Here is a 14,243-nt window from a genome sequence, read left to right on the forward strand (position 1 = left end):
ATTTAGTACATTACACCAACAAGGATTCCAGGGACAATGAAAGACCGGGTAGATCTAAACTTGGTGGGCATGTAACCCCATATGGATAGCATGGAACCATCGGTTTTCGTTTTGATCTGTAGCCCCCCACTGGACTGCACCCCCGAAAGGAGGGTAGGGCAGGCACAGTTTTCTGTGAATATCTCGAGAACCGTAAGGTTTAGGAGGACTTTTTTTTTTTTTTTTTTTGTATGTTGATCTCAGGGGCCATGTCAACCCATTCCATAACCACTCATTTCATGTATAGCCACCTAGTTAAACACAAAAAAAAGTAAAAAATGAGGTGTTGTAATCGCAGGTATCTGTGACCTAACATAGTCAAAACTGCACGAAATTGGAAGTGTAGGATCATTACGACACCCTCTGAATGCACGCCAAGTTTTGTCGAATTCCGTTCATGGGGAGCCACACAATAAATTAATTTGTTACTATACACCAACTGGCCTGTAGGTGGCCGGAGACGGTTTTCTGTGAATATCTCGAGGACCGTAGGGCCGAGGAGGTCCACCTTTTTTTTTGTATGTTGGTCTTAAGGGGACATGTCAACCCATCCCATTACCACTTATTTCATGTATAGCGACACCTAGTTAAAAATTAAAAAGCAAAAAATTAGGTGTTTTCACCACAAAATCTCTTGCTGACATGGTCAAAACTGCACGAAATTGAAAGTGTAGTATCATTATGACACCCTCCGAATGCATGCCAAGTTTTGTGAACTTTCGTTCATGGGGGGGCCTTACAATAAAATAATTGATGTGTACATTTAGTGACCGTACACCAACAAGGATTCGGGACACTGAAAGACCGGGGTTCATTTAAACTTGGTGGGCATGTAACCCCACATGGATAGCATGGAACCATCGGTTTTCGTTTTTGATCTGTAGCCCCCGCTGTACTGGACCCCCGAAAGGAGGGTAGGGCAGACACAGTTTTCTGTGAATATCTTGAGAACCGTAGGGCCTAGGATGACCAATTTTTTCCGTATGTTTGCCTCCAGGGGTCATGTTAACCCATTCCATGAGCACACATGTGCATAAACAGATACACACGCACACACATACATTCACAGTAATCATACGTATGACACATACTCACACAGTAGACATATGTATGCATGCATGCACATGCACAAACACACATACGCCGGTAAGCACGCACACACACACACCCACACACATAAACATAAACTTGTACACGCACACATGCACACAATTCAAGAATTTCTCAGAATTGTGAACAGGCAAGATGGGGTGGGGTTGTATAAAATGAATTTTACATGTGAAATCTATGAACTAATCATGTTTTGGTACTTGTTGTCTAGCAGAAACCAGTGAGAATTGAGTGTGGATAATGCAATTTAGTGAGACAGTTAGAATCATATAGGCCTTTCAGCGTGATTTATTTTTGTGGAAAAAATGTGCTGGACTGGGCGGCGGTCATATTTTGTACCGCTCTGCAGTACATCTAGTTGTTGCTGTCATATGATGAAACACCCTTAGTCTGGAGTGAGACTATCGTCGATTTTATGCGAGATTGATAGAGAGGGGGAATGACGGGTCCCCTAAACCATACCTTTTCTGAAAGCATATTCCCTCAGCATATCATGAAATAAGTTTAGACATGTCCCACCCTCCCCATCACTTTGCTACCAATGTACTGTATATTGCATTGGGCATTATCAATAAGGGTGTACACAGCCAATACCTTTGGGCCTGTGAGTGGGACCTCTCAACTGTTTTTTTATGTATTCTTTTTTCCCCTTAGCATAATGTACATGGGCTTTAAAAATAATAGTGGATGGGACATGTTAAAATGTTTTTACTTTGAATGTTGATTGTATAAGCTTTTAGAAAATATATGGTATTGTTGTCAGCCATAATTTGCCAACAGCCAATGTATTGCTATGGGCTGCATAATAATGAGAAGGTGGGACATGCCTCATGTCATTTCAGGAAATATGATTGCTGTGGTAGAATCAGTTTGCCCTTCATTATTTAGAGACAAAAATGTACTGATTGTAAACCCTTTGGCATAAATCCTAAAAAAAAACATTAATTTAAATGGGAAATGCAAGCTCTAATTGGAGAGTAATTTCTTGATCAGCTTGCTTGGCCCTCAAACCAAAATTGTTCTATAGACCCCTATCTTCCACTTAGAAACATTTGCATCAATTTGAAATGATGATGCAAATGCATCTGCACATGCACTATGATGATGGAGCGCAGACCTTTCCAAGGCCACATGTAGCTATTTGCAACAAATCTGAAAGTGGACCTAGCATTTGAATTTCCCCATGGGGATGAATAAAGTATCTATCAATATATTTTGACCTGCTCAGCCCTTCTGAGTTGGCATGTATGCATAAAGCTGCATATGCATAAACCCCACTGCAAAAAAATGGGAAATGGGCTCTTAATGTTCCTGTGGTACCCAGACACGTTACCATAGCAACCGACTCTAGTGTTATGTTACGATGCAACCACCACGGGCTTGTCCGAAGTGAATGCCAAATCAGCAGTTGCCTTGGTGTCCTTTAAAATTCGCGGGAGCAAAAAGGACGACTCAGCACTATCAACTCAATCTATACTGCAGTATCGTCGCTGTGTGTAGCTGGTGAGGGGGTGGAAAGCTTTCGCTGTGAGCGAAATCTAAAAGCACCACATCACTACGCGCTAAAGAAAACGGTCACACAGGCAGTAGCAGACACGTCCATGGACGAATGTAGCCTAGTTGCGGGGGAAATCGTAAAAATGGCTTGTTAGCAGGTTTTTATCAGACGGAATATTTAGATTGAAACGGTTCTTTCTGAAAAAAGCATTTTGCGGCTGTTGCGATACTGATTGACTTAATTGATATTCTCTGGCACGTTTTGGATTTATTTTAAACTGCCAGTTTCAGGGATTAGCCTGGCCTAACACCTGAAGACAACTGGAGTCTTACCCCCTCTATATAGGTCAGTATGCAGTAGCCAAGGCTATAGGCACACCCCCTTACGCTCTTCCAGTGTGGTTGAATTACTGCCCTATACGCGTGCTTTGGTTATGCGGCACTCCACCGAAGACTCGACAGGCAAAAGCTCTGCGTTGAGACAAATCAACGCATAAATAGATTTAAACTGAACCCACACACTTGTTTTCTTATCTCTTGAATTTCTGTTGTCATCGGACAATAGACCCACTAGTTCGGTCCATGCCCTTTGGGAAACCTGTTTTACCCTTATCATTATTATATTATATAGTAGCCAACCCTACTCAGACCCTTCCCCCATCTACTGTATCTTCCGCCTGCTTCCAGCGTTGATCTCGCCATCACTAAAGCGGTCACATTAAACTCAGCCTAAAATGTAAGTAGTTTGACTTTCTTTTTATTATTCAAACACAACTGGTTAATCAATGTTATTGTCATTACGTTTTATTTTTTATTTTATTCAGGGTTTTTGTATTATTATCTTTAAGTTAAGGCGATTTAGGCTACTGACAGTCGTGTTGTGATGGCCATTATACGTTAGGGTTTTCTCACTAATCTATTATAGTTTGATGGTAAAATTAACATGGTGTTATATCATTTATTGTAGGCTACGACAGATCCATATTTCCATGTGAATTGCGATAGAGCCCATTTGCTGTATGGCACCTAGTGACAGCTTTACGGGGTAGCCTATTGATACACGGAACACCCCTCAGGGAGTTGCGAAGCTTTTTCATCTGCATTCTCAGCATTAGAAATGATCTCTTTCTCTGAAAGTCTCTTTCAATACAAATATCACTCCCAATATAATGATTGCTTTCTTCATACCAAATTAATCAAATTAAAATACCCAGTTCCTTATGACATAGTGTTAGAATTAAGGATTAGGAAACCTAAAGCAAATTTAATTATAGATTACTCTTCGACAATCGTCAATCCGGCTCTGAAAAGTCGCAGGCCTACTATAACAATGTTGATTTGCATTAACGCACAGTCTATGCCATTAGTTTATTCTTCTGTGCTGATATCCTTACTACTTGTGTTATGGTCAGCTACTCACATTTGACAATTGCCGAGATCTGTACCAGAGCCACATCAGAACGGACTGATGGTCTAGAAGGAATGCTTTGGGGGACAGATTATGTACAGCTTGAGAGTGTAATAAAAAAAATCACACTCTGTTTGGATCGCCAATGGCACAAGAACGCATTGCTTTGAAATGGCGCCACTGTGCCTCAAAATGACAGAGACCACTGCAAAGCAAAATACCATTCAAATCCCCAGCGCCTTCCAAGGTGAAATGGTGCTGTCTTAATTGTGCGCGCCGGTCGCCACCATTCGTGCAGGTCTGCCCCTGATGCTGCTGCTGCCCCTGGCGCCGATGGAGCTCCCGAACCTCCCCCCAACACCACCAGCAACCGGAGACTAATGCATACACAGAAACAAGTGGACGAGGTGAGATGGATGGAGCATGCAGCTGTGTGTGTGTGTGTGTGTGTGTGTAAATGCAAGTGTATCTGGGCTACATACATGAGTAAGGGGAGTTGCGTTGGGTTATATCGGTGTGGATGAATGAACATAATTCTACTTATTAGAATCTTCTTCATTAAGTCTTCTTAATGAGCAGAATGCGTGTGTGATCTGAGCACACACCAAGCCTGTATGAGCTGAGCATGTCTGCAAGGGAACCGCTAATGAGGTCAGCTAGAAAGAGCTGTGTGTGTGGAGAAAACCTCCCTCCTGGAGTCCTCTTTGAACAGGAGACATCACAGCAGAGCAGTGTGTTACCAGAGCAATTGCTCACAACATACAGACTCGCCGAAGACTTTCTCCTCCTGACTCTCAAGTGTAGAAACCCGTTCAGTGTCTCTGGGCTGATTTAGTCTGTATATGTGTGTGTGTGTGTGTGTGGGGGGCTGTTTCACCTCCACAGCTCCCATCTCAGTGTATTTTTTGTGCATGTTTGATATATTCATGTCCACACTCTTTGCTGCTGTCATCTCCCTCCTTCTCTGTTCTTCTCACCCTGCACCCTCCTCTTCTCCCTGTCTCCACCCACACCATTCCTCTTGCATAACTGGTTCTATATCACTCAAAGATGAGACACATGTACATCAGCTCTCCTAGTCTTAAAGGGGGACTTGGCAACTATTTCAACGTAATAAACCCGTTTAGAAATCATTTGGATGGTTAAATGACCTGTTCCGGTGAAAATGGTGACTTTCCCCTTTCGCCTAGTCCCCAGGCGGAAAACCAACCTTGCAACATTGAGACTACCGTCCCGGAAAGAGACGTGAGAAACAAGAAACTCGTTTTAAATCGTGTTTCTTACCTTGTAACATCCACATAGTTCTGCTAAACTTATGCTAACCGTTCACTAGCTTGTAAACAAATCTATGTGCTTTATCGTTACCTTTTCCCACAGTTTGAAATAGCATAATGCGCAATTTCTCCAGCAGAGGGGGAAATCCTGCCAAGTTTCCCTTTAACATCACCCTCTCACCTCTCACTCAATCATGATGCACACACGAACATTTCTCTAATCTCAAAAATCTCTCACATCTCTGAATCATCCCTACGGTCAACTCACAAATCTGCCTCTTTCCCCTAAACCCACCCGCTTCCTTTCCCCTGAATCTCCTACATTTCTCCCTCCTGTAATCACCCTTGAATTTACCCCAACCCTCTCCAAAATATGCTCCTCTTATAAAATCTGATGTACCCCACTCTTAAAACTACCCATCTCCACTAACCAATCTGAATCTGCTTTTCCCCTCTCGTCTCCTCACTATGTCCTGTCCAGATCTCTGCATCCCCGTAGGCAGTGCTTATTGTGGAGATTGCTCATGTCTGTATATGCTTTGACCGCCTTCACTTTGCGATTTGCAAAGTCCTTTTAGGCAAGTCCCTCCACTTGGTGGCCATATTGTAACGCTTTTTGGGCATTTATCGGGCACCTATTTCGGCAGAACTGCGCGTGCACAAGGCTTCACGACACCAACCTTGCTCCAGCGGCGAGATCACAACACATGATTGGCATGATGTATTCGCAACACACCACGATTGGCACAATGTATTCACATGTCGACTTTTTTGCTGCGTAAGGGGCGGGATATGTATAGACAATTGCCATATTGGTGTTCTCAACTGCACCAGGAGGAGGCTTGCACAGCCGCTCCTCTCCCTAGAGTTGACTTTGTGTAGGCTTTGGGTTCTTCACAGTTTATACGTGGCACCCTGAAATCTGCCACCCCATTTGTACATGATTTGGGTGTATTCAGTTTTTGTTTTATTCGCCTTTTGATAGGAAGGTTGTGCTTGTGACTCGGTGTCAACACTTTATAGATGGGCAGAGAGAGAGAGAGGAAAGGTATTTTCCGTACCCCACAATGCCTTATAGTGTGAGGAGACATTCACAAGCAATCCACTCCTTATAGTCAACACATAGTATAGTCGTTTCTAGTTTTGCCTCAGATACGGATAGGACTCACCTTCTGGGAAAGGGCAGGTTACTCCTGATCAAACTTCAGCAGCCGTGAAGCAGTGAGTCAGAAGAACAGGAAAAGGATAAAAAATCCAACCAAGAACAGGACAAAAACGAACTAGAGTGGACTTTCTTTGTCCAATCTATCGCAGATCGTCCAGTTTTATTAGCATACAAGTGAAAAGGTTAACTGTCACAAGTGAACAAGCAAGGTTCTCTAAAAATTCTGACTAACAGTGGTTGTGCTAGTCTTATGTATACCCCAAGAAGGTAGGGATGCAATACAGTCTCTGAGTCTCTGTCTCTGGATGAGTCGGCACGCAGGAGATGGTGTTTTATGCCCCCAACGTCGTCTTCCAGGCAGCGCTGCCATCGCTGACTTAAAGGCACCTAATCCTAAACCTAACCCCAACCCTAACCCTAACCCTAACATTAACCCATGCCTAACCCTAGTGCCTTCCAGGCAGCGCTGCCTTGAAGACAACGTTCATAAAGGCATAAAACACCAAGAAACGCATCTCCATATGTCCCTGGACTTAAAGTCTCCAGGGTTTCCACCTCTAGGTATTCTTACACATCCCCTCTCTCCACTCTCACTCCTCTGTGTCCCCTTACCCCACCAAAATCGACCCTTTCTGCTCTTACCTCTCTGAAACACGTCCCTCTGTCCTCTCTCCTGCTCTATCTGCCCCGGCCTCACCTCTGGCGTGTGTGCCCCTCAGGTGGTGGACATCATGCGTGTGAATGTGGACAAGGTGCTGGAGCGGGACCAGAAGCTGTCGGAGCTGGACGACCGGGCGGACGCACTCCAGGCCGGCGCCTCACAGTTCGAGAGCTGCGCTGCCAAGCTCAAGAACAAGTACTGGTGGAAGAACTGCAAGGTGAGCAGAACAGGCGAACAGATGGGCGCGAGCGAGTCACACAGGGGAAAAAAAGAGTTGGAGCACAGTAGTGTGTGTGTGTGTGTGTGTGTGTGTGCGGGACTAGCAAGGTGATAGTGTAAGTGTGTGTGTGTACATGTACACACATAAGGTTTGTGTGGCACTAGGAAGGTGATGCTGTGTGTCTGTATGTGAGATGTAAGGTTTGTATGGCAGTGTAAGGTTTATATGGCAGTATTTCAGTGCACAGTATGTCTGTGTGTGTGTGTGTGTGTAGAAAGTATGTCTGTGTGTGTGTTAGAGACAGAGAGAGAGTATACTGTATGTGTTTCCAGTATAGATAGCATGTATAAGGCCACTCAAGCAGACAGACGCTAATGTGATGGAAGGCTCTCTGTATGTGTTAGTGAGCACAGAGCAGTGTTAATGACTGTGTTAGTGAGCACAGTGTTAATGACTATGTGTTAGTGAGCACAGAGCAGTGTTAATGACTCTGTGTTAGTGAGCACAGAGCAGTGTTAATGACTGTGTTGGTGAGCACAGAGCAGTGCTAATGACTCTGTGTTAGGGAGCACAGAGCAGTGTTACAGTTTTTTCTGATTGCTTAAGCACATTTTTTGTAACTATGGCTTTTTTTGCAAAACTCTACACACAAATGGCAAAACCTCTCACCCAATCAGCAAAACATTGTATTTCTCTTGCAAAAGCTAACACACCTTGCTTAACTCTTCACACCTTCGTAAAAATGGTGTTTTCGTATCTAACAGTAAACACAAGCCATCACAATAGTAAGCACACAATGTGCCAACAACACACTGATGGTATGAATAAAAAACACATCTGGCTTTTGCTTTCTCTGTGCACAAGGTAGACTATGTCAGTTTGAGGTCATACTTTTGTCATAGTTCTGTAAACATACAGGGATCCCAACTTCAAGTATTAGTGTTTATTTACACACATCAAAACAAACACAAGTGTGTTTTTCCAAGTCAAAACACAAAATAGCATTTCACTGAGACAAAACAAATCAGTCTACATCGGATTCGTCTCTCTCAAAATTCTGTCTACATCACATGCAATGTCCTAGTCCAAGGCACCGGAAAAATATATTCTGGAATGACGATCCAGGCCTGACATGACAATATCCCCACATGTAGACTGTTTTTTTGTCTGTTTTTTTTCTCTTCTCACTCTTCCTGCTCACTCCATCATTACCCATTGTACATTACCTGTGGCTTATTTATAGTGCTTAGGCTGATTGCAAAGTGAACTAATTATCTAAAACAGTTTTCACATGAGAAAGTGTGCCAGAGAGTTGGCAAAATAGTGTAAATAATAGCCATTGTGCCTACAGTTGTGCAAAGTGTGTGTTACAAAATTGCAAACTGAGTGCAAAGCAGTGTTTGTGCTTTTAGTTTTGCGAACTCAGTGAGTGGTTTTGCCATTTGTGTGTATAGTTTTGCAAAAAAAGCCATAGTTACAAAAAATGTGTTTAAGCATTCAGAAAAAAACTGTAATGACTCTCTGTGTTAGTGAGCACAGAGCAGTGTTAATGACTCTGTGTTAGTGAGCACAGAGCAGTGTTAATGACTTTATTCATTCTTTAACAGTGTGGCTTCTACTGCAGATGGAAGGGGGGGGGGGACAACAGCAGCACTGCGTTGTGTGACCCTAATTCCAGTCCAATAGATAGCAGTTGAAGGCCCTATCCATACAGGTGTTCTTTGGGACGAGCGCGATGGCAGTGAAGCGTAGCAAATGGACATGTGATAAGAGTCCTCTATAGGAGCGAATTGTTATGCAGTGTTTCGCAGCGTAAGCCACTTCAGGGGGAAAGCTGTAGACACGTGTTTAAAATGGGTGCTTCAAAGACTGTTATTAGTATGTAACACCACAGGGAAGCTTTGTATCCCATTAAAGAGATTAAATGCCCTGCTTTTTAGATCATTATGAGGATCGGTTACTTAACAACATCCTCATTCCGTTTCACATACATGCAGATTATCAGGAGAAAAATGGCTCTAACAGCAATGGAACTGGTCCCAAGTCTGCAAAGGATTTAACAATATGTTTGTCTGAGGCCATATTATTACCAGTATTGAATCATCTGAACATTTCTGGTGCAGCCAGGTTAACAAATTCAAATGAACAAGAACAGTTGACACATGTGAGATGTTAGCCTCTTTTTTATGCTATTCATTCATAATGCCAGTGTTGGGCATGTCATTTCTGTGCTATTCTCACTAAACTGGCTCGGCTGTTTCGCCTGAGACCCTGCACATTGTGTCTGTGCTGTTTCACCTGAGATTGTGCTGTATCAGGTCTCCTGGACATGCAGGAAGTGATTCACACGTTTGCCCTGACCGATCACTTCTTGGTCTCTTGTTTTGAATGAAGTGGAGAAAGACAGAGGGACGGGTAAAACCTGGCACATCTTTGACGCCAACGGGATTAAATCCACCAACTGCGCTGACAGGCAGAGAATCCATCAGCCTCTGATGGTCCAGCTCCGTCTCTTACCTTTTGCTGACTATGCAGTTTCTACTCTTAATGCAGCTCAAGTACTCACTCCATCATTCTTCTCAGTCCATCACTCTCTCTCTCTCTCTCTCTGTGTGTGTGTGTGTGAGTGAGTGAGAGTGCAAGGGAGAGAGAGCTGACTTGCACTTAACACATTGCTTTTTGTCTTCTAGATGATGATAATCATGGGAGTCATTGGAGTCATCCTGGTTGGAATCATCTGCAGTGAGTGGGACCCAACATTTCAAACATACATTTTACACTGAACTAAAAACTGATAGATGATAGATAGATACACATACAGATACATACAGAGAGACAGACATATAGATAGACAGATATAGGCGGACATATGTTAGTATACCTACCAATAAGTATACTAGTAAGTATACTAATATACATAATGTTCTAAAATATAGTGTATTTACTAATAGATAAAAGGCATGCCTTTTTCCACATACTGTTAGTATCCACACAAATGTTCTGTCCCTATCAGTACCAAACCCACAGCCCTAAGTGTTTAATTGTGAGTGTGTATGAGAGGGCGGCAGCAGCAGCCCGTGACGTGCAGCCTGGCCCATGTGAGCAGCCAGTCTCACCCCTCACCATGTCAATAATGCAGCAGGCACTGCCCTGGCCCGGTCAATTATTCATCTGTCCTGGGCAGCATTGAGCGCAGCAGCCCCACAGACAAACAGCACTGTGGTTTGCTGCTGCTTGTTTGTTTTATGGGACTTCTAATGCTTAATTCTCCTCTGTTTTGTCTGGTTTGCGCTGCTGAAATACAATAGGTGATGAAGACATCAGACAAACAGCACTGTGGTTTGCGCTGCTGAAATACAATAGGTGATGAAGACATCAGACAAACAGCACTGTGGTTTGCGCTGCTGAAATACAATAGGTGATGAAGACATCAGACAAACAGCACTGTGGTTTGCGCTGCTGAAATACAATAGGTGATGAAGACATCAGACAAACAGCACTGTGGTTTGCGCTGCTGAAATACAATAGGTGATGAAGACATCAGACAAACAGCAGCACTGTGGTTTAGCTGCCTGAAATACAATAGGTGATGAAGAGACATCAGACCAACAGCACTGTGGTTTTACGCTGCTCCAAGCATAGGGATGAAGACATCAGACAAACAGCACTGTGGTTTGCGCTGCTGAAATACAATAGGTGATGAAGACATCAGACAAACAGCACTGTGGTTTGCGCTGCTGAAATACAATAGGTGATGAAGACATCAGACAAACAGCACTGTGGTTTACGCTGCTCAAACGCAAGAGGAGGGCGTTGAGCTGTAGAGTGCATGATGAACAACTGAACAACAGGCGTCTGTCTGCTTGTTTGTTTTATGGGATCTCTCTAATGCTTAATTCTCCCTCTGTTTGTCTCTATCTCTTTCCCTTCCTTCTTCTTATCTTTCTTTCTCTTTAACAGTGCACTTCTTCTCTTGAGCCAAATCTTACGGTGGTGGTGGTGTGCAGAATGAAAGGATGACTTGTGAGAGTGAAGAAAAACAAACACCACAGCAAAAACACCATTCCCTTCCTCCCTCCCCCTTTTCTCTCCTCCTCTTCTATTCCTCCCTCCCTCCCTCGCTCCATCTCTCTCTCTCTCTGTGACCCTTCTCTAACGCTCATCCATTATTCAAACACTCTGCACAGGAGGGAGCTAAACAGAAAGAGAGAAATAGAGAGAGAAAGAGGAAGGGTGGAAGTGAGAGATGAAGTGAGAAGAGGGGTGATGAAGAGAGAGGGAGGAGGGAACCACGTGGGCATTAAAAAGGAGAGGGGAACTGGAGAGAGACTGATTTACGGAGAAAGGAGAAAAAATATTTTTAACAGTGTGGGGGGAAAATGGTGGTGGGGAAGAGTGTGTGAGTGTGCGTGCGAGAGTGTGAGTGTGAGTGTGAAAGAGTGTGAAAATGAATCTGTTTGAGGAGAAGCAATGACTACTCTAGTCCTTCCTCCAGCAGGTTACAGATAAAGACTGTCGGTCTGCTTTTGCTGGACAGCAAGATTTACATTTGTAAACAGATCCTGACATCCTAATAGCAAAGCCAACACCCTTCCCAATTCTCTCCAGCCTCCTGTCCCTATGCTACTACTAATAATACTCTGCTTCTACTTAACCCTGATACGCAAGGAGAATGAGAATCCCTTTAGTGTACATGTGTGTGTCTGTCCTGTAACCTGTGATCCAAACCTTTGTAGCTAGTAGCTGATTTCTCCTGATTATTCGTCTTTTTAGTGTTTGTCCGCTCAGTGCTTCCGTTCTTTTCTCTCCTCTTCTCTACTCTCCTCTCCTCCTTCCTTTTTCCTCACACTCCGTTCTCTTCCGAGAGAAAGACAGTAGAGAGTTGGAGACAGAAAAGGGGTGTGAGAGGACAGAAAAGAACCGCATGGAAGAAAGACAGATACAAGAATTACAATAGCACATGACAAGAGATGAGTTCCAGGTCACTGTCATTTCTTTTTACAATTTTACTTTGCAAGTGTTTAGATCAAGGCACACAGATACAGGGTTGACAATTTCATCCAAACTGACACAAACGCACACACAGTTACACACTATTCTGTACTAATGTACAGATCTACATTCCTACCAGCTTAACTGCTCCAGGGAGGGTACTGCCTACACTACCAAATTTAAATATTCCTGAAGTCTGATGTTTCTCCCAGTTACGAGCAAACTGCCAACGCCAGTTAAAGACTAGTTAAATAATGAATAGCACAGGGCAAAAAAATGTGCTGCATTTTCTAATGGAGACGACACAAAGATGAACACGCTCCTTCTACACACGTACACCGCCGGAATGAATGCGCACAGTCACACTTACAGCTTTCTCTAGGCTCTAGGAGTACACCTGTGCAGCAGGTGACGTTTGCACAGCAGACAGAGCAGATTGCGTGCTTACCTGTGCGCTACATGTTTTCCCCAACGGCGTGCGAGTCCGTGTGCACCGATTTCTCCACTATCCGGTGGCCTGTCTTCAAACTCTTGACTGCCTGTTATATAATTTTAAAACTGTTCTCTGCCATAAGTATTTTCTGTACAATCTTGTGAAGCCATTCAAGCTGCCAAATTTTGTCATAACTTAATTTAAAACCAGAATGTCTAAAATGCTACTGAGAAGAGTGAGGGGGAAAAAACATATTTATACTGTGTGTTAGGCAGATGCCAGAACTAGGGATACAAATGTTAACTTTAGGGATACAAATGTGTTTTTTATTTTTATTTTTGTATTTTGTTTGGGGTTTGGTTCTGGTGTGAAATGTTTCCTTTGTAAACATTAATAGAAGTCTGTGTTTGAATTTCGTATATGACTGACTCAGTTCAGATTGCGGCTCCAGGATTTAAACAGTGAATTGATAAACACATTAGGTAATGGCCTTCCTACCCAGGACAAGTGCCAATGCATGTTGACTTGTTTAACACTTTTGCTAATGCCAATAAATAAATCATCAACATGAAATTGAATTGTTTGTTTTCATTTTGATGGTAACATACTGTAGCAGGCTATCATTTGGCATATTAGAAGGCCATTTCAACAAAAAGCACAGTCCCTCATAAATGTCAGAAGATAGTTTTATTCAAATCAACCAGAATGTACACACATTGCTGTGGGAAAAGGGTGAGAGAGGCAAAAATTAAAGTTGACGTTCCCAGTAAGTTATTTTTAGGTCTTAAATAACCAACACTGCAGTTATGATTGCACTGACTTCTACAAACCAAAGTTGCAACAATGCAGACATTAAAACATTATACATGGTCTTAGTACACATTGTGCCTCCAGGGGTAGAAACAAATTTGATTACTCAAAATATACACATCATAAGATATAATAAAAAGTCTTGTATAAAAAACCGCAGTTGCAAACTCCTTTTTCAACACATCCAAATATGCCACAGACTGAGGTGCATTCTGGGAAAGAGTCCATTACGGTAGCCTGGGTTTTCCCATGCTGCCTTACGCGCACAATTTTATTCACGCTGCTAGGCAGCCTGGATTCTATGGACTTTGTTTTCACCTCAACGAAGGAACCAATCACAGAACGGAGGGAGGGCAGCAAGACGATGACGTAATTTTCGTACTACATTCGTAGTTTTAAAGTTTTAGGTTTTATGGCTAATGTATCTTTGACTTTGACCCTTGCTGGACATTGTCAAGCCATCTTCAAGTATGGTCTTCTTTCGAGCATTACAGAGGTTTCGTACAATCACACTCTAAACATTCTCCACTGCATGAAGAGGAACATAGTTGAAGATGAATTGATATGTCCATGTCAATTAAAGGTGTTCTAAGCGATGTTGGGTAATGTCACTTCTGTTGACGTTCAAAACAGA

At 43.0% G+C, this 14,243-nt stretch overlaps 1 protein-coding gene across 1 annotated transcript; it reads left to right on the top strand.

Moving 5' to 3' along the window:
- The first annotated feature begins 2,558 nt into the window (after nt 1-2,558).
- On the top strand, nt 2,559-13,372 carry LOC125306465 (vesicle-associated membrane protein 2-like). Its single transcript, XM_048261865.1, has 5 exons — nt 2,559-3,382; nt 4,353-4,461; nt 7,213-7,371; nt 10,065-10,116; nt 11,335-13,372. Coding segments are annotated over exons 1-5 (339 nt in total). The 5' UTR covers nt 2,559-3,380; the 3' UTR covers nt 11,352-13,372.
- Nucleotides 13,373-14,243: the final 871 nt, after the last annotated feature.

The sequence above is a fragment of the Alosa alosa genome, chromosome 13 (assembly GCF_017589495.1).
Source record: "Alosa alosa isolate M-15738 ecotype Scorff River chromosome 13, AALO_Geno_1.1, whole genome shotgun sequence".
Taxonomy (NCBI): Eukaryota; Metazoa; Chordata; class Actinopteri; order Clupeiformes; family Clupeidae; genus Alosa; species Alosa alosa.

Bases quoted from the DNA above. Each gene is read 5' to 3' on its own strand.
- LOC125306465 (XM_048261865.1), top strand. The intron at 4,462-7,212 runs GTGAGATGGATG...TGTGCCCCTCAG, and splicing joins CACAGAAACAAGTGGACGAG to GTGGTGGACATCATGCGTGT. The intron at 7,372-10,064 runs GTGAGCAGAACA...TTTGTCTTCTAG, and splicing joins ACTGGTGGAAGAACTGCAAG to ATGATGATAATCATGGGAGT.